At 40.1% G+C, this 19,855-nt stretch overlaps 1 protein-coding gene and 1 long non-coding RNA gene across 2 annotated transcripts in view; one reads left to right on the top strand and one right to left on the bottom strand.

Annotated features, from left to right (window-relative positions):
- Window positions 1–3,366: 3,366 nt before the first annotated feature.
- TSPAN3 (tetraspanin 3) overlaps window positions 3,367–19,855 on the bottom strand; it is a 28,777-nt gene continuing 12,288 nt past the window's right edge. Inside the window, exons 2-7 of the mRNA XM_049905509.1 lie at window positions 16,076–16,267; window positions 15,762–15,836; window positions 13,567–13,668; window positions 12,177–12,329; window positions 11,856–11,939; window positions 3,367–4,261 (exon numbers count right to left, since the gene is read on the bottom strand). Coding sequence (XP_049761466.1) covers window positions 4,169–4,261; window positions 11,856–11,939; window positions 12,177–12,329; window positions 13,567–13,668; window positions 15,762–15,836; window positions 16,076–16,267 — 699 coding nt within the window. The 3' untranslated portion in view covers window positions 3,367–4,168. The remainder of the gene's footprint in view (window positions 4,262–11,855; window positions 11,940–12,176; window positions 12,330–13,566; window positions 13,669–15,761; window positions 15,837–16,075; window positions 16,268–19,855) is intronic.
- LOC126087775 (uncharacterized) lies at window positions 5,189–5,439 on the top strand. Its single transcript, XR_007519863.1, has 3 exons — window positions 5,189–5,216; window positions 5,247–5,336; window positions 5,367–5,439. It is a non-coding gene; the product is annotated as an uncharacterized LOC126087775 (long non-coding RNA).

The raw sequence follows: 19,855 nt of genomic DNA, 5'->3' as shown, positions 1-19,855 counted from the left end.
AACCCTGATTGCTCAACGCAATCACCTGAGAATTTTAAGACGCTGATGTTTTAGCCTCACTTTAGACAAGCTGAAACAAGCTCTGTTCAAATGTTCTCTTCACCAGACCCTGAATGATACACCAGGTGATCATCAAGGCAGGACAGATGGACATTGTGTCCCTCCAGATGCACTGCTCTGAGAGGACACAACATGACCAGGTAGAATCTTGGCTACCTGGAATGCAAACCCTGAATCTAAGAAAGAGGAAACAGCAGATAAACCCAAAATGAGCAGCAACATTTACATAAAGGGACTGGAGTCCCTGGGTGGTGCAAACGGTTAGACTACTAACCAAAAGGTTGTTGGTTTGAACCCACCCAGAGGTACCTGGCAAGAAAAGCCTGGCAATCTACTTCCAAAAAATAAGCCATCGAAAACCCTATGGAGCACAGGTCTACTCTGACACCCGTGGGGTTGCCATGAGTCAGAATCAACTCGATGGCAACTGGGTTATTCTTCCAAAATGTCCATGTCAAAACTGACAAAACTATGGAAGACTTCTAGAGACCAAAGAGACATGACACCTAAACGTTAATACTTGAACCTAGAATGGATCTAGAACTAACCAGGAAAAAACATTATAAAGGACATTATGAGGTCAAGCAGAATACAAGTGGTAGATTAAAGTATCATTAATGTTAAATTTACTGAATTTTATTATTCTATGGCTATGTCCAAGAATGCGTTTACTCTTAGAAAATACCCACTGAAGTATTGGGCGTATGTGTAGAGGCAGAGAGACAGGGCACATGCCAGAACACAAATGATAAATCAAATGGTTAAAACGTTAGTAGGTGAATCTAAGCAAAGGATATTCAGGCCTTATAAGTTTGACTTTTATTCCTGCAATTTTAAGTTTGAAATTATTTCCACATAAAGTTTGTTTTTTAAAAAAGGCAACAGGAAACAATAATGGCAACAGGATATCATAGTGGTTCTCAGCCTTGGCTGCACACTGGCACCCCAGACTACACAAACTCTGGGATCCCAGGCAGCTGTAGTTGTCAAAGTTCCCCAGGTGATTCCAATGTGCAGACAAGGTCGGGGAAACCCTGGGAAAGGGGGAGAGCACATTCATTACAGACAGGTGGAGTGGCTCTTTTGCCCTCTGAAGAATAGGGTCTCAGGATAACACAAACTCTTGGTCTCAGCTCCATGCGGTGTGGCAGAGACCTGGGGATGGTAAGCAGGTAGAAGCTGAATTTATATGGCCTTAGCCGACATGGACAGTTTCCCTTTCTAGGGGTTCCCAGGCTAGGAAAAAGGGCATTTCCAGTACTGTACTAGGAACTACACACAATTTGAAGCTGGCAGGAGCTAGAATGGCTAACCTGGCCCTGGAGCTGTCATCCTGCGTTTCTGGCTTCACTGTTAACATGGCAGATCTGGTCCAGCTGAGAGAGCACAGGGCAAGCAGATGGAAATGTATGAGGGAGGAGTATGTGGAATTAGTTTCTTGGGTAAGTTCAAGAAGTGGGCTACCAATTGGTGTACTTCCCTCAAGCAATTTCCTACTGTAGGGGCCCAGTTCTGTTGTGCTGAAAGAGCTACCTGCCATGAATTGAATTATGTGCCCCCCAACCAAAATATGTGTCAACTTGGTTAGGCCATGATTCCCTGTATATTGTGTGGTTGTCCTCCATTTTGTGATTGTAATTTTATGTTAAAGAGGGTTAGGGTGGGATTCTAATACCCTTATCCAGGTCACATCCCTGATCCAACGTAAAGGGAGTTTCCCTGGGGTGTCGCCTGCACCACATTTTATCTCTCAAGAGATAAAGGAAAAGGAATCCAGCAGAGGGGGACACCTCATATCACCAAGAAAACAGTGCTGGGAGCACAGTGTGTTCTCTGGACCTGGGATCCCTGCAGAGAGACGCTCCTAGTCCGGGGGAGGGGGAAGATCGATGAGGAGGCCGACAGAGAGAAAAAGCCTTCCCCCAGAGCTGATGCCCTGAATTTGGACTTTTAGCCTACTTTATCATGAGGAAATAAATTTCTCTTTGTTAAAAGCATCCACCCGTGGTATTTCTGTTACAGCAGCACTAGATGACTAAGACAGTAACCAACATCATAGTTTACCTCAGCTCTAACCCATGATGGGGTAGCCATAGAATTGGGAGGGGGGCAGGGTTAGGGAAGGGGGATGATGATGGTAATGAAAGGTCAGCAGGACAAGCAAAACACTCTTGCCAACTGTGCAACAGGTAGGGGGGACGAGAGGTGGGATGGGTGAGTGGTAACATTATCAAATCCCTTGGAGCTCTCTGAAATCATGAATGTTTTGTTAACTTCCACTTTCTGAACAGGAGTTTTTCCTCCTCGCCTTTCCCGTGTCTTCTCCATTGTCCGGCAGGACAGACTTGCATGATACTCGGACATCTCAAAATCAATAGTCCAAAGCTGAATGTGAACTCACCCTAGATCTGGTTGTCACTTGCTCCTAATGTTAGTAGCTGGTCCCAACTAACTCAGTGTCCACAGTTAACCAAGCCAGATCCTGGGACTCATCTTAGATTCCTTCCTTCTTCTCCCTGCCCCACATCCAATCAATGATCAAATGTTGCCATTTTTTCCCAATCTAAACTGTCCCTGAGTCTACCTACCTCACCACCTCTACCAACAGTGCCCTACTTCTTGCCCTTAAACTCTCTCTTGAGTGTAACAACTGAACCAATGCCTAGTCACACTCACTCCAATCCAGCCTCTGTACTGCAGCCACAGGGACCTGTCAAAAGGTCTCATTACCACCATGTGCACTCTGAGCTCCTCAGGGTGCCATGTAGGACCCCAGGGGACCTGGTTTTGCCACTTCCTCACCTTCTTTTCTCAGCTTTGTATTTTAAGCCGCAGGCAAAAGGAACTATTTGTAGCTCCCTACCGGCTTTATCCCATTTTACACTCCTTTGTAACCTCTCCCGCAAGCCTATTCAGCCTCCAGGCTCAGGCATCTCTTACAGGAAGCTGTGGTTAAGCGCAGCTCTTACTATCTCCCATTCTTTGCTCACTACAAATCACAGCACTGTATGGAAATTATCTGTTTCTGTATATATCTCCTATACTGGGACTCCAATTCCTTGGAGACAAAGAACAGCATAGCACCACCACAGTATCCACAGAGCCTTGAACACAGCAGGTGCTCATATTTGTAGGATATGACTGAAAAGCATTCATGGTTTCTTGAATACCAAGGTCTTTAGAACTTGGCATCAGATATAATTAAAACACATGCAAATCACAATGGACTACAGACAGCACCAACATTTAAAACATTACGCTGCTGCTCTGGAATTCAAGTGTCCCAAAATAATTAAAAACTACGTGTTGGGGGATGACACAGAGTTTATTGAATTAGATTTCTCTATTTACAACTGAGATCACATCTACATACTATTTTGCTAGTCTACGTGGGTACATTATTTCCAAATGAGTTTAAGACATGATGAATGGGCTCAATCATAAAAAAAACACACACACTAATGGTTTTAAAACAGTAGTGTATACATTATACTCCTCCTATAAAGTCAGCTTTGATTAAAAACCACTAGTTTCAAAGATCAGTCTCTGATTTTGAAGATGAACCAAGATATATACCTTATGACTCTAAAATCTATTTTAGCCATTTTGTACAACTGCTATCTTATTGGACTACAGTATATGTTTTTTAAAAGGACACTGATGAGGGGCACCACCTGGTGTTAACTTTAACCAGACAGCTGACTTCCTCCCCCTCCCTCCCAAAACCTTTGGCCAAGACTGTGAAGACTGAAAGGGTCCGGTGATACTTCAGAATCAGTCCCATTTATGCTTGGAGGTAACAAAAGCAGGCCCACAACCTCCTTTAATTCTACCACACTATACAACTTGCAAATAGTTCTGATATTAGAACATTTACCACCGAACTTAAAAACTCAGGGATGTGGAGAATCAGCTAGAACAAGGGAAAAGAAAGTCATAGGTGGGAGGGTAGGTAGGTAGGTAAATGAAGAGCCAAGCTGCTCTGTCCAACACCAGGATGCGTGTGCTTTAACTAAAATAACTCAGGAAGCCAACAGCAGCAGACCTGCTCAATTCACCTTCCAAAATCAGAACCAGGCTAGAAAGCTCAGGTGTGAATCTGCTGCTGCTACGCGTAGGTCCCACCGGTGATGAGGAGCTCGTAAGCAGGGTCTCTGCTCCTCCTGCACAGCACGATGCACGCACACAGCATACCCAGCAGCTATGGGGACAAAGACACGGGAAAAAAGGCTGAGAACCCTCTCACGGCAAGTGTGTACTTCCGAGTCGGTACTGGAGCGGTTTCAAAGTTCACTGACCTCAGGTCATCAAAACAGCAGTAGCGACCTAACAGGAGGAACTTTTTATGGATATGTTATTTTTTAGGAATTATCTAAATATCAAGTTTCAGCTTCCTTGCTTTACATCTGCAATGTCCAATACAGTGGCGACTAGCCACATGTGACTACTGACCACCTGAAATGTAACCAGTGAGACGACCTAGTTGCATTTTTTATTTAAATTCAGACAAATGTGGCAAAGAGCTTCCATACTAGGCAGAGAAGGTCCAGGGAGCGGAATGATCAGGATTCTGTGTGTTGAGGAACTTGAAGGGTTCCTTAGGAAGGGCACTCTTTTCAGGCATCTGGATTCTGGGGAGATTCAGTTTGTCAGTGACCAACAGCCCTAGGGTGGAAAACCAATCCTGACACCCAAAAATGGTGAGCCTGGAGGTTTCTGTTTCTTCAGAATTACTATTTTTGTTCCTTTACAATACTGTTTTTGAAATCTAGGTTTGGTTCTGTGGTATTACGTATGCATATTACTTTTTAAAGGTCATTCTTCCTTTACCATTTTATTTTAATAAGTCATAATCTCCCTGTGGTGGAATACGGGAATAGTAATAAAGTCATGTCATGTTATTTTTGATAAGCAAGAGGATTAAGTTGGATTAAAGAGAAAATGGTTCTAGAATTCCTGATGTGGCCTCTCATAAAATATAAACAGTAACCAAAGGGCTCAGTAAGAGTAAGTAATTTGTTCTAACTTTTCATTGAAGACAAAAGGCCTCAGTTACTTGATTTTAAAAGGCAGGGCTCTCAGTTCAACTGGGGTCAATCTAATTTCAGCAAAATGTACCCAAGCCATGAACAGACTCTCAAAGTCTGCAGTGGAAGGTAACTAGTACTGAGAGTCTGCAGTGGAAGGTAACTAGTGCTGAGAGTCTGCAGTGGAAGGTAACTAGTGCTGAGAGTCTGCAGTGGAAGGTAACTAGTGCTGAGAGTCTGCAGTGGAAGGTAACTAGTGTTGAGAGTCTGCAGTGGAAGGTAACTAGTGCTGAGAGTCTGCAGTGGAAGGTAACTAGTGCTGAGAGTCTGCAGTGGAAGGTAACTAGTGCTGAGAGTCTGCAGTGGAAGGTAACTAGTGCTGAGAGTCTGCAGTGGAAGGTAACTAGTGCTGAGAGTCTGCAGTGGAAGGTAACTAGTGCTGAGAGTCTGCAGTGGAAGACAACTAGTACTGAGAGTCTGCAGTGGAAGGTAACTAGTACTGAGATACACATCCAGAGAATAGGGATGCCCTCGACCGGAATTTTTGCTGGTATAAAGTTGCACGCTTCAATTTCTGCCCTCACAGCAGCCTATCTTCTACCCATTCCAGATTTATAGTTGCTGCGTAAATTCTTCAGCTTCATTATATCAGTATGTGCTGAGTGCTAACTATTGCAAAGCACCTTGGAAGCATTTTAAAAGTGGATATTGTTGAAAGTTTACTAAGTATCTTGTTAATTCTAGACGTGTTTAGTATCTAACTCCTGGAGAAATACACTCCTTTTCCTTGTATATCAAAACATTCTTAGAGCAGCTATAAAATCAAACACAATTATGTTCTCAGGCAACGTTAAATTGAGCAATAAAAACGCTAAGCTGAGAAATTACTGATTTGTTGGGGGAAAAAATACCTCCTTCCATCCCCACTTCCGACATTCCTTTCAGTTGGTTAGCTTCTACTAAAGGAGTCAGCATTCTCTAAATGGGGTCTGAAGTATCATTTCTTTTCTGATTTTTTTTCAATTTCAATTAAGCCAACTTGTATTGATTTAAAAAACAATTAAATAAGCTTGATAAAACCCTACTCATGCTTGGGAATGAGTCTGTTTAAAACATTAGGTTCCACACAATAACTTAGTCCAACCCTCATTAGTAAGTATTTTACAAGCCCATTTCCAAAGCTTTGCCAAAAGTGAAATTTCATTGATTATTGAAATGTTCTAACAGTAGACCTGGAGATATTACACAAATATTTTAGTTCCAATGTTACCTGTTGCAATGGCATTTTCTCCCGCAATATTCAAGTCATGAGAACTAATATTTGCTGAGCCCAAACACAGCACTCAGCCACTGCAAAACTGATCACTAAAAACAGGGACAAGTGGTGATTAAAACAGCCTGACTACCAAGGATTAGGGTTTTATAACACACTGTGTAGATGACGGTGTGTGGAAATAGGTATTCTTATATATGGCAATTGGAATTGTATACTAGAAACACCCTTTTCTGAGAAAAATTTGGAAATTCTATCAAAATTCATTCACATACTCTGACCCTCAATTTCACGGCCATACATTTTTGCTATAACTAGATTTTGCACATGTATACAGAGGATATTCACTGCTTGCATCTTTGTAATAAGTGCTCATTAGTGAAGGTTAGATAAAGTATGCCCATAAGATGGACTACTACGCAGTCATGAAATAATCAAGGTAAATCCAAAAGATATTAACTTGTTTTTAAAAAGCAAAGTGCAAGCTTTATGATTCCGTTTATATAACATTTTGAAATGACAAAATTTTAGAAATGGAAGATAGATTAGTGATTGTCAGGGTATAAGCCTGGTAAAGTAGAGGGTCAGCAAAAAAGAAGAAGATCCCCAACGAGATGGACTGACAAAGTGGCTACAACAATGGGCTCAAACCTAGCGATGACTGTGAGGATGGCGCAGGACTGGGCAGTGTTTCCTTCTTTTGTACACAGTGTCACTATGAATCGGAACCAACTCGACAGCACCTAACAACCACCACCACCACCACAAGGAATAAGAGGAGGGAAGATGGGCGGGAGGAAGGTGTGGTTATCAAAGGGTAACAAGCAGGATTCTTGTGGGGCTTAACTGTTCAGTATCTTGACTGTAGTGGTGGATACAGGAAGCTACACGTGATAAAACTGAATAGAATTTAATACACGTAGACACAAATGAGAAATCTGAAGGAGATCTGTGGATTGTATCACTGTCAATATCCTAGCTGTGATATTATATTACAGTTTTATAAAATGTCACACAGGGGAAACTGGACTAAGTGTACAAGGGATCTCTGTATTATTTCTTACAATTCCAGGTGAATATACAATTATCTCAAAAAATAAAAAAACCAAAGTAAAGCACAAAACTGCATCCTGTAAGTTTCTATTTGCATAAAAAATACGTGCTTTCATAAACACAAACTATTTTGGGAAGGATATATGGAAACTCCTAACAGCGGTTGCCTCTGCAGGGAGGGACTCAAGAATCGGGGGTCAAGACTGGGAGAAACTTCACCCCCACTAGGATGGCTATTACCAGAAAATACGAGTTGGAGAGGAGGCAGGGAAAGTGGAAACCTCACCTCATTGCTGATGGGACTGTAAAATGGTACAGCTGCTGTGGAAAATAGGTTGGTAGTTCCTCAAAAGGTTAAACATAGAATTACCATATAACCCAGCAATCCTACTCCTAGAACATACCCAAAAGATGTGAAAACAGGCACTGAGAAGGATACTTGTACCTCAGCGTTCACTGCAACAAACAGTCAAAAGATGGAAACAACCCAAAAGTCCATCAATGGATGAACGGACAAAATGTGGTACATGCATACAATATTATTCAGAGAAATATAAAGAGAAATGAAATTTTGATACATGCTATGACATGAACGAACCTTGAAGACATGCTGAGTGAAAAAAGTCAGATACAAAAGGTCATTATCCTACTTATATGAAATATCTAAAATAGGCAAATGCATAAACCAAAGTTTATTAGTGGATACTAGGGGCAAGTGGGAGGTAGGTATTGCTTAAGGGGCACTGAGTTTCTGTTTAGGGCGATGAAAAAAAATTGGAAATGGGTGTTTGCACAACTTGGTGAGCACAATTAATGCCACTGAATCGTACATGTAAAAATGCTTGAAATGGCAAATGTTTTGTCATATCTATTTTAGCACAATAAAAAGTAAAAGGAAGATATTTTCAAAGCAGATTAAGGAAAAAAAAAAAAAAAAGACTGAGAAGGGGACTTACCTTTTACTAAATACCCTCTTCTGTCATTTGGAAAAATTATTATCAAATGGGTATTTTCAATTAAAAAAAAAAAAACTTAACAATTAAGATGGATCCCAACCCCCCACTTCCCCGAAAATAAATTAATAAAATCTGGGCCAATCAAGAATTAGTTTTCCACCCTTTGATTGACATTTTTAAGGAAGAATTACTCAGGCTTTAAAAAAAAAAAAAAAAAAAGTGTCAGAATCAAGCCACTGGATCTTAACTCCTACCTTAGGGTCCAATTTGAAGTGCCTATTCATTTATGTATTTTAACTCATTTTAATAAATAACTGATAGCCAAGAAGGAGAAAAGACACAGCAATCTCACTTTCACATTTGGTATATAGACCAGAAAAAGGCAACACGGTCTTGGGAAACAGTTCTCTATAAAGCTTGCTTTTGATCACTCCATCTTGAGGACACGCCAACTTCATGGGACTCCAAATTAGAAACTGACAATTTCTATTTTTCCCATATTGCTTTTGCAGAGTCCTGCCCCCAAGAGGTACTTAAGAGCTTGCTAAATCAAAACCTAGATTTTTGTCTATTATGACCAGACCCTTTAAATCTAAGATTCTTAACTGATCATTTGTAAATTTAAGAGACTGGCTACTCTCAAAGACAGTGAAATACCTTAACAAGCTAAGGTGAGAGGTATAATAAAATTTTAAAGACCTCATTCTCCTATATCTAAAAATTCTACAATAGTAATTGACTAACATTTTTCAGCTTTTTCTTTCTTGGTCATTTGGTCCTTCCCAAATCCAGATTATTTAACTAGACCAGAGCAAATATTTTCTTAAAGGGCCATATAGTATATATTCTAGGCTCTAGAAGCCAAGAGACAAATGTGGTCTCTGTTGTAACTACGTAACTCTGCCACGGTGGCACACCACAAGTGGCCAGATAATACACGAACAAGTAAGTTTTGTTTGGCTCATACAAACACAGGTCAGATTTGGCCCACGAGGCCCACAGTTTGTCCATATCCAAACTAAAGCCTTTTATAGCTAAATTAAGCTTAAGAGAAAATTCCTTATTAAATTCGCCTTTATGGCTTAATATTAAGTACCACAAATCAAACTTAAAACCAAGGGAGACTACGCTTAAAACTGTTTTGATACTCGCAATACTACCAGAAATTGTCTTTCGATCTTAGACAATATTTAAAACTGTTTCCTATTATAACTTTCAGAGTTTCCAAGGTTTAGAACCTGAAAGAAAGTCTTAATGATATATATTTTGACGCTATCACATTGTGACATTTATCCTACTGAAGCATGAACTGCCTGCCAGGTTTCATAACAGAATATAGGCATTAATCTTCTGAGAGTCTCAACTCAGTTTTGTGATTGGAGGAAGATTACACAAGGAGCTGGAGTCCAAGCTTTGGGTTTGCCACTATTTGTGTACCAGTCGTAAGTCACATTACCTCACTCTTAATCATTTTTGTGACATTTAAAACAAAGGGGACAAGGACTGGAGAATCTGCAAGAATCCTTCAAGCTCTCAATTTCCATCTCGGCATTGGTGTACAAGTACAAAAGCTCACTGAGCTCTGAGTTAGTTCTGCCTTTCTTCAGACTTTTCACACCTAGGTCACCAATCTACATCAGATTTTGAATATCAAAATTTAGAACATTTAGAGGTATTCTTAAAAAAAGAAAACAGGAAAAAATTCTTTTATTATTTCAAATGGATTTTTTTTCCCTTAAAATTTTCTTATTTTCAAAACCACCACGTTTTGAATCTCTGAAAGTTCTACATCCCTGACTTGGCCTTGCTGAACTAGAAATATCAAACCTTTCCCAGCTATTACTTAAGCCAGGGCCACTTAAATATAAAACACATATGGCCAGCATACTTGAAGAGACTAGATAAAGTATTAAACCCCACTGAAAAAGATTTAATAGTAAATAAATACCTGGTGGTTATTAAGCTTAACTAGATGAGGGGCATAGCTGAAGTGACAATTTCCATCAGTCTTCTATGTACATGTTGTGTATTTATGATCATAAGCACCATACAGTAGTAGTTACAAAGCTCTTTTCCTGCATGTTAATACTTGCAGCGTGAGTACCACAAGTAAAATCATTAAGAATGCACAGGCAGGATTTTACTGGGGAAAAGAGACCTCCCTCGTGTTTCATTATTTTTAGCTAAATGAATGTATTTGCATAGACTATCAAAATATGAAATACATCCCTGCTGATCACCAGATTACTGCTATGCTGAGCCACAAAGTAAATGCTTAGAAGGGCAGAGACCATAGCAAATAAAGAGCTAGACTTTTTAATGAATCACTTCAGGGCTGTTTGAATAACAGCAAAGTAAACAATCACCCTTTACTTCCCATGACATACACTACCTTCTGTTCAAATACACAAAGACCAGGCAATCCAAGCAATTTACATTTAAACTAGCAATTATATTTGCTTTATCTAACAATTAAAAGGTATCTATACGTTCTTCAAAATAGATCTGAAGCCTATTTCAAGCACAACTAATAGAACACTCTGAGAATCAGATCTGATGAGAAGGCTTTTCAATCATTTTAGAATATTTGGCTATTCTCAGTTATAAGACTTCTCTAACAGAATCCATACAATACACTGTATGTATCTGAGAAACTGGGAATGTGGGTAGCTGTATTGGATGGGAAAATGGCAATTTTCCTTCAATTGTTTCTAGGTGGGGATGCGGATAAGCGAGTTCTGGAGGTAGGGAGGCTGGGAGCTGATAAAGTGAGAAGCGATTAGGCAATTATCAGCCACTTTGCATAAGCTATTATTAGGGGGAAAAAACAACTGTTTTCACTGGTAGGAGTTGGGAAACCACTTCCCCATAACTACAAAAAGTGGCGTGGCACACTTTCAGAGGAACCAAGTGATGTATGTCATGGGTTTCTTGATGGCTGATAGTCTAAAACAAATTAAGCCCACAAATAGAGAAGAGGCTAGAATCTTAGCTTTTACCGAAAGTCTAAGAGACTAATATTGTTATAGTACCAGTACTTGATTTCTGTATATGACATATACCAAACCCTTAAGAACAGAAAAACAAGAACTGGAAGTAGAAATAGCACATGAAAGATTTAAATAAAATTTTTGCATTTCCGAGCTGAATTTTTTAGAATTCTGTTAAGTTCTTTTAAAATACTTCCCAAGTATCCATTATAACAACAGTTTGTTTGTATTTTGAACAGGGCTACTCACTAAGCATGGCAGGAAAATAAGGCGAAGAGTCCCCTCCCCTTCCAGATTTCTGATTTCTTTAGACCACTCTGAGTCTAGGTCTAGAGACATGAAATGGAAGATGCTGGAAACTGGTGGGTAGTACCTCAATCATTTCCAAGTTATCTATATAGACAAAGACTCACTGCACTTAGTGATTAAAATCCTTTGAGGCTGACACCGAGAACCAGTGTGCTGTGATAACCACTCCTTGGCTAGCCGTGCCTACCTGGATAGCTGCAAATGCCAGTGCTGCCCAGATAACATGCATCATAATTTCTTGTAACTTCTTCACAACTAGAGCCTCACAACCCTGAAACACATAAAGTCATCCACATTACAAGTCTTTCTCAAAAGCGAAAGCTGCAGACTTGTAAATTACTTCAAAAGTTAGATGTGTAATTAAAGCAAAAGATAATGCATCTAGAAATGATTTACAGTAAAATAAAATGGCATTAAAGGGCAGAAAAGAAGTGCCGGGTAGAGAGAAGACGCAGAAAAAAGCAGCTTATCAGGCCAGACTCAAGCCTTGGCCAAGGGACCAACTCACCTCGGCATAGAGGTCAGAGGGGTGGGCCAAACTGCCATTACAGCTGCTGGCGGTCTCTCTGCAGCAGCTGAGAGGGACGCTCTGGTTTTTGGTTTCTTTGAACCAGTCTGTATTTTCCCAGTCTGAGTAGTTGTGAATTCCACAACAGTGCAGCTAAAGGAGACAGAAAGAGAATGGAGATGTTACTCCTCACAAAACACACACCTAGGTGGAACTTTAGAGTTCCACGCACTATAAAAAAAAAAAAAAAGCTACTCTAGGTGAGGAGTGAGCTTCTTGGCTCAAGTAGACACATAAGACTATGTGGGCAGCTTCTGCCTGGAGGTGAGACGAGAAGGCAGAGGGGGTCAGGAGCTGGTTGAATGGACATGGGGAATACAGGGTGGAGAGGTGGAGTGTGTTGTCACATTAGGGAGATGTGTACAAGACGTGTACAAGTTTTCGTATGAAAGACTGACTTGAATTGTAAACTTTCACTTAGAACACAATAAAAAAAAAAAGCTACTCTAGAACAGTGCTGTTCAATAGAACTTTCTGCAATGATGGAAATGTTCTATATTTGTGTGATTCAATACGGAGGCCACTAGCCATAGGACACTATTGAGCACTTAAAATATGGTTAGTACGACCAAGGAACTGAATTTTTAATTTTAATTTAAATATCCATGATTGGCTACTATATTCGGCAGTGTAGCTCTAGAACCTCCACATGAAAACCACACTGCCTGTACGGGGTAGTTTCTAGCTAAGAAAAATCTTTGTATATTACATGTTAAATAATTGGTTCTGAGTTAAAAATTATTTCCAGTGACAAAATGTTTAAAATATTTTATCTGAGATGTCTGGGACTTGCTTTAAGATAAGCTAGCAAAAAAAAAAAAAAGAGAAGGGTTAATAGATGAAATAAGATTCACAAAGGTTGATAATTTTGGAAGCTGGGTTATCAGTACATAGATCTATTACATATTATTCTCTCTTCCTTTGTGTCCTTAATTTTTTTTTTTTAAACAGTTTTGTCTGCCACCTTTTTTGGTCTTGCTTTCTGAAGGTAGATATAGACCTTCTACGTGCCCTAGAGTCCATCCAGACTCCCACCTTTCTTGTGATACACACCTCTTTTTCCACTATCACCTCTCTGGCTAATTATTATTTTTCAGGGGATAAAATGTCAGATGATTAAAAATAGTTTGATGCTTCTTCTCTGGCTTTGACTAGGTGATGGAAAAAACCTTTGAAGGGTGAAGGCTGGGGAAAAATATTAAGACACAGCAGGAGGCTAACCACAGCTGGGAAGGTACATGGCTAAGTTACACAGTAATAACAGAGTTAGTTTAATGTGGACACAACAATGATTGGCCCTCAACAACAAATTCACCTCAAGAGAGCTCACCTGTCTCTGTACATAATCAATAGCCCGACTAGCAGCATCAGGGTTGGTTCCGTTGTAGGTCTTATACACTTTCTGAATGCTGCGATCAACTTCATTTTCCACCTGAATCAAATCAAAGGATTTATTTCTTCAAAAATACTGGTAAAAAGTAACATCAGTCAAGGCTCTAGCTAAAATGCTTAAATGGCTATTTGCAAGGTGCCAGTCTCCCTGAATTTCTTGTAAGAAAAACATTTTCTTCCTTCCTGCCTCCCTAAGATTCAGACCGACAGGTAAAATTCGGGCATATTATACCACATGGATTTAAAGCATTCAAAGGGAAGGCTGTATGCAAGATGGCAGGCTAACAATGTATTCAAGAGGGAGAAAGCAGTTGAGTCGTGGGATTAATGTTCTAAATTACAAATGGACCACCTTTCTTTTTCAATAAGTTCTCTGTATATTCTTAGAAGATCTATTCTTTTTCCTTTCCTAAAGGAGGTAAGAATAAAACAACCTTAAAGCCCCATAAAATACTTTTAGGACAAATGCCAACATTATGTCCCTTTTACATACAGGATGTTTGGATTTGGCCAAATATGCAAAACCTGCAAAAGCAGGTCAAAAAAATCAGTCCTTAGAAGTGGCCCTTTATGAGAAAGCTGCAGCTCAATATCAAGAGGAGACAGAAAATAAACTTTTTATAACTTCTTGCTGCCAATGAGTAAAGAGGCAAGCAGGGGTCATTTCATAATGTTTGCTTGTCCCCGATTCTCCTTAACCTTCTAAGATGTCTAGACCTATTTGGTAAGTGTATCAGTGATATGATACAATTATAAAACTGATACAAATATAAAATTGATAACCAGATCATACCCACTAAAACCCACTGCTGTCAAGTTGATTCCGACTCACAGCGACCCTATAGGACAGAGTAGAACTGTCCCATAGTTTCCAAGGAGCACCTGGCGGATTCGAACTGCCGACTTTTGGTTAGCAGCCGTAGCACTTAACCACTACGCCACCAGGGTTTCCAACCAGATCATAGGTAGGGACACATACCATTGCATTTTTTGGCACAGCTGCATAGTACCTTATGTATCAATGGCTTTAATATTAAGTGGTACATCAGACCTTTGACTTAAAGTAGTAAGTTAAACAAGAATGAGTCTATTAAACCTTTATCATGGTTCTAGGCAATTAATTAACAAGATAATTAAGATAGTCAATTTAAAGCAGCCTGTTTAGCTTTAAATGGTTTAGGAGGTGGAAAGTAAAAGCAGGCAAAACAGAAAGGAAAAGGGAAAGAAAAGAAGAGGGAATAATCAAGAAAGAGGAGGAAGAAGGGAGTGGCTGGCCTCGTGTTCCTTAAGGTGAAAGTAGGATCACAACTCAAATTCATCTTTTTTTTTTTTTTTTGTCTAGGGCCAAGGCATTTTTAAAAGAGACAATCAAAAAATGAACCACTCAATTTAATTCTTCTAAATCAGAAAACTGATATTTCTTCCTTCTCAGGTAGGAAGTTTATGGGCTGAGGAAATTTGAGTAAACCTCCCAACTGAGCAAGTATTCATTCGTAGCTTATTCTGAGATACTTTAAAGAACATTAAATACTTAAATAGTCAACAGCAGTAGAATTAACACTCTGGTACATTAATGAGCAAAACCCTGGCGGCGTAATGGTTAAGAGCTACGGCTGCTAACCAAAAGGTCAGCAGTTCAAATCCACCAGGTGCTCCTTGGAAACCGTATGGGGCAGTTCTACTCTGTCCTATAGGGCGGCTATGAGTCGGAATCGACTCAACAGCAACCGGGTTTGGACATTAACGAGACTAGAAGTCTTAACAAAATTTCTAATTAATGTTAGATATTTAAAAACCAAAAACCCACCACCTGCCAAGTTGATTCCAACTCACAGCAACCCTACAGGACAGAGCAGAACTGCCCCATCAGGTTTCCAAGGCTACAGTCTTAAGAGAAGCAGACTGCCATATCTTTCTCCCACAGAGCGGCTGGTGGGTTCAAACCACTGAACTTTCTGGTTAGCTGCTGAGTGCTTAACCACTACACCATCAGGGCTCCTTTAGATATTTAAAGCAGTATCTAAACTGAAATAAGGCCAAAAAAAGTTTACTTTGATAAAACATATTTGTTCTATTTTACTTGAAAAACTTAAACCACCTTGTAAAGCATTGTTAATTCAGCAGGCAACATACCTTTGCTCTGTAAACGTATCCCAAAACCACTACAACAACTTCTGTGACAAAAACCAAGAGTAGGATGATGACAAACTGTAAAGAAATATTGACAAAAATTAAATACAAATGAAAAAATAGCTCTAAATGCTCTCTTAGTTAAAAAAAAAAAAAAAAAACGATTAGGAGAGATGACTGTTAGAAGTTTGAGACAAGTGCTAATTCTGTCAATTCTTACAACAGCCAAGGAGTCTATGGAGTTTCATGCTCAATTCAAGAAGAGTGTAATACAAATTGAACACTCCTGCGTTTCACACACTCAGATGCTAACTTACTGTGGCCAGTCCACAGTGGCTTTCTCGGATTGTGGCGCAGCAGCCAATTAGCCCAATAATGAAGAGCAGGGCTCCTACAGCTATGATCACCACAGCAGGGATGAGAGTGTACACATCTTCAAAGAAGTGGTCATAGTCGTCGTAAGTGATGAAGACATAGGCTCCCACGTAACATAAAATGCCTGCTGCTCCCTGTAAAAAACAAGACCGGAGCATTGGCAAATGTCTGTAAGCCTTGCCCAGTAAAATGTTCCTACTATTTCTTCATAGGTTCTAATTTAATGAGATTTCCCATCACTTTTAAACCTATTTGTAGACTTTTTTTTTCCCCAGTAAGCTGAAAAGTCTCCTATGATTCATTACTAAGAACATTTCTTTACCAGATAAAGTTGAAAAGCTTCCCAAACTCCACCAACTTCTCAGTAATTGATGGTTTAGCTAGGACCAAAACCCATGAATCCAATAAGCAATACTGACGACAAAAATGAAAAAAAAAAAAAAAAACACACACACACATAACAAAGGCTTATCTGTAGCTCAACCTTTGCTCATCATAGTTGCCCTCAACGATTGGGGAATTAGGTATAAGTGGCTGGGCCAAGATTTGAACCCAGGCAATCTGACTCCAGAATCTGCATTTTTAACCTCTTGAGTATCTACTCCCTTGGGGGAAAGAAAATACAGTATTAAGTAGGAACCACTTGCTGTCTTACTCTTCAAGACTTTGAAATGGCAAAGCAGGAAGGCTCAGTCACCACAGAACATCACAAACCCTTAGATCTAACGATGCTTCTCAAACTTTAATATAAGTAGGAATCACCTGACGATCTTATTAAACTATAGATTCTGACTGAATAGGTTTAGGGTGGGGCCTGAGAGTCCGTAGTTCTAACAAATTTCCAGGTGATGCTGATGGTGCTGGTTCTTGGCCACACTTTGAATAACAAGGCTAAGGGGATACTGAACGTAAAAAGTCATGTAACAGATACGCCTTATTTCAGCTGCCGCTCCAGGCACCTTCTCCAGCTGCAGACCTGTACACACATCACACATTCTCCTCTATCATGGTCCATTTTGCTATCCTACTGTACCAGCTCTGTGCGAACAACCCAGTGCCACTTGCTTACATGCGAATAAGCGAATGCAGTGTCAGGCTAAGTATTACATCATTTGGTTTAATGAGCTACTTGTAGAGCACTTTGAGACTTTCACAGAAAAAGAGCTACTTCACCACCCTTAAAATTTAACGTGCAAATCATTAATCCTCAAACTGGAAAACAGCCTCTACAACAATACTGGAAATGTCATCTACTCCTCTGAACTTGAAAACTCAGTTCATTTCTTAAGTCAATGGGACCAACGAAGCTTGGGCATCATCAGTTTTTTTCTTACACTAGGACATAACAATCACTATCAGATCTTCAAGAAAAAGATTCCCTATATGCGAAGTTGAGAAAGTAACTTGACTTTTCTTTTATAACATGACTTTAAAAAATGAGAAGGCTAGAATAATGGAGGCAATTAAAAAATACATATTCTTTTAAAACTCTCCTGCTTTGGGGACCAAATTGCTGGGCTGAGGGCTGTGGGGATCGTGGTCTCAGGGAACATCTAGCTTAATTGGCATAACGGAGTTTATAAAGAAAATGTTGTTCTACATTCTACTTTGGTGAGTAGCATCTGGGGTCTTAAAAGCCTGTGAGCGGTCATCTAGGACACACCAGTGGTCTCACCCCTTCGGGAGCAAGGAAAAATGAAGAAAATTAAAGATATAAGGGAAAGATTAACCCAAAGGACTAAAAGACCACAACTACCATGGCCTCCACCAGACTGAGTCCAGTACAACAAGATGGTGCCTGGCTACCACCACTGACTGTTCTGACAGGGCTCACAATAGAGGGTCCCGAACGGAGCTGGAGAAAAAAATGTAGAACAAAATTTCTAAATCAAAAAGAAAGACCAGACTTGCTGGCCTGACAGAAACTGGAGAAACCCTGAGAGTATGGACCCCGGACACCCTTTCAGCTCAGTAATGAGGCCACTCCAGAGGTTCACCATTCAGCCAAAGATTGAACAGGCCCATGGAACAAAACAAGACTAAAAGGGCATACCAGCCCAGGAGGGAACAGGAAAGCTGGTAATAGGGAACCCAGTGTTGGCAAGGGAGAATGTTGACATGTTGTGGGGTTGTTAACCAATATCATACGACAATGTGTGTACTGTCTGATGAGAAACTAGTCTGTTCTGTAAACCTTCATCTAAAGTGCAATAAAAAAAAATTATGCAAAAAAACCTATGATGAATAAAATAACAAAATAAAAACAGGAAAAAAAAGAAAAACTTTTTCCTTTGGCTTTCAAGAGGTCCCACTGATTTTCTTCCTACTTCTCCAGCTGCTCACCTTCTCGCTCTCTTCATGGACTCTTCTTTACCAGACTGAAATGGTAGTAGTCTCCAGGGTCTGTCTTAGGCCCTGTTCTTTTTTCTCATTTGCTAGTATCTCTTTGGGTTAGATCAGCCGTGGCTTCACTCTCTACTAAAACTATTACCTCAAGACCCATACACCCCCATCTGGAATTTCCACAAACAGCCCATCCACAACCTGCCTCAAACCTTCTGTGACTTTGTCGCCACTTCATCTAGTCTTCCTTTTACATTCCTATCTCAGCCAAAGGCACCAGATACCTAATTTCTCTAGTTAAACACTTGAGAAAAACCCAGTACGAGAGTTACCCTATACTCCTTCCTTGACCCATTTCTATATGTAATCGATCACTGTTTGAGTTTTCCTCTATTTCCAAAACATTATTTGCATACCTCAGCTTCTCTTAAACCCCACTGCAGTGTTTACATCTTAATTTGGGCTTTATCATTGTTCACTCTAAATCTTACTTCTGCCCCTCCTCATCCCCTAATAATATGTTCTTTATATTGCTACCAGGGTTATTTTTGTTAAAAACGCAAACCAGATCAAGGCAAAACTCTTTCTAGCTCCCTGTCACCCTCAGGATGGGGTAAGTAAGGCCCTTGAAGCTGTTCCTCCTTGTTTTCCACCTCAGACTTCAAAACCCCTCATACACCCTGGGCAACATACTACTGTTATACCCAAATTCCCCACATACCCTCTAATTTCCCCACCTCTGCTGTTCTCTCTGGAATACCCTTTCTTTTCTTTATCTGCCTGAGAACTCCTTGATACCCGCCAATATGCAGTTTATACGTCATCTCTTTTAGAACTCATTCTTGACGGTTTCAGGCTGGATCAGGTGCCCCCCATCCACTCATATGTCACCTCGCATGGCTCCAACAGAGCATTTATTACATCTGCTGCAATTACAGCTATATATGTCTCAACATGCCTTGAGGGCATAAACTGTGCCCATCTGTCTTTCAGCTCTGTATCCCCATCCCACACTTAAAACCGTGCTTGGCAAACAGCAGTATCCAAAAAAAAAAAAAAAAAACCTGTTGCCATTGAGTTGATTCTGACTCATAGTGACCCTATATATCAATCAAAATTTATTGAGTACACATCTGTGATGGTTAAGGTTCTGTGTCAACTTGGCTGGGCCATGATTCTCAGTAGTTTGGCAGTTATGTAATGATATAGTTTGGCTGGTGGTGCAGTGGTTAAGAACTCAGCTGCTAACCAAAATGTCAGCAGTTCGAATCTACCAGCCGCTCCCTGGAAACCCTACGGGGCAGTTCTACTCTGTCCTATAGCGTTGCTATGAGTCAGAATCACCTTGATGGCAATGGGCTTATAGCCCTGGTGGTGCA

Source organism: Elephas maximus, chromosome 13 (assembly GCF_024166365.1).
Source record: "Elephas maximus indicus isolate mEleMax1 chromosome 13, mEleMax1 primary haplotype, whole genome shotgun sequence".
In the NCBI taxonomy this organism is placed as follows: Eukaryota; Metazoa; Chordata; class Mammalia; order Proboscidea; family Elephantidae; genus Elephas; species Elephas maximus.
Note: the sequence above shows the minus strand (reverse complement) of the source record. Positions and strands in the feature narration are given on the sequence as shown.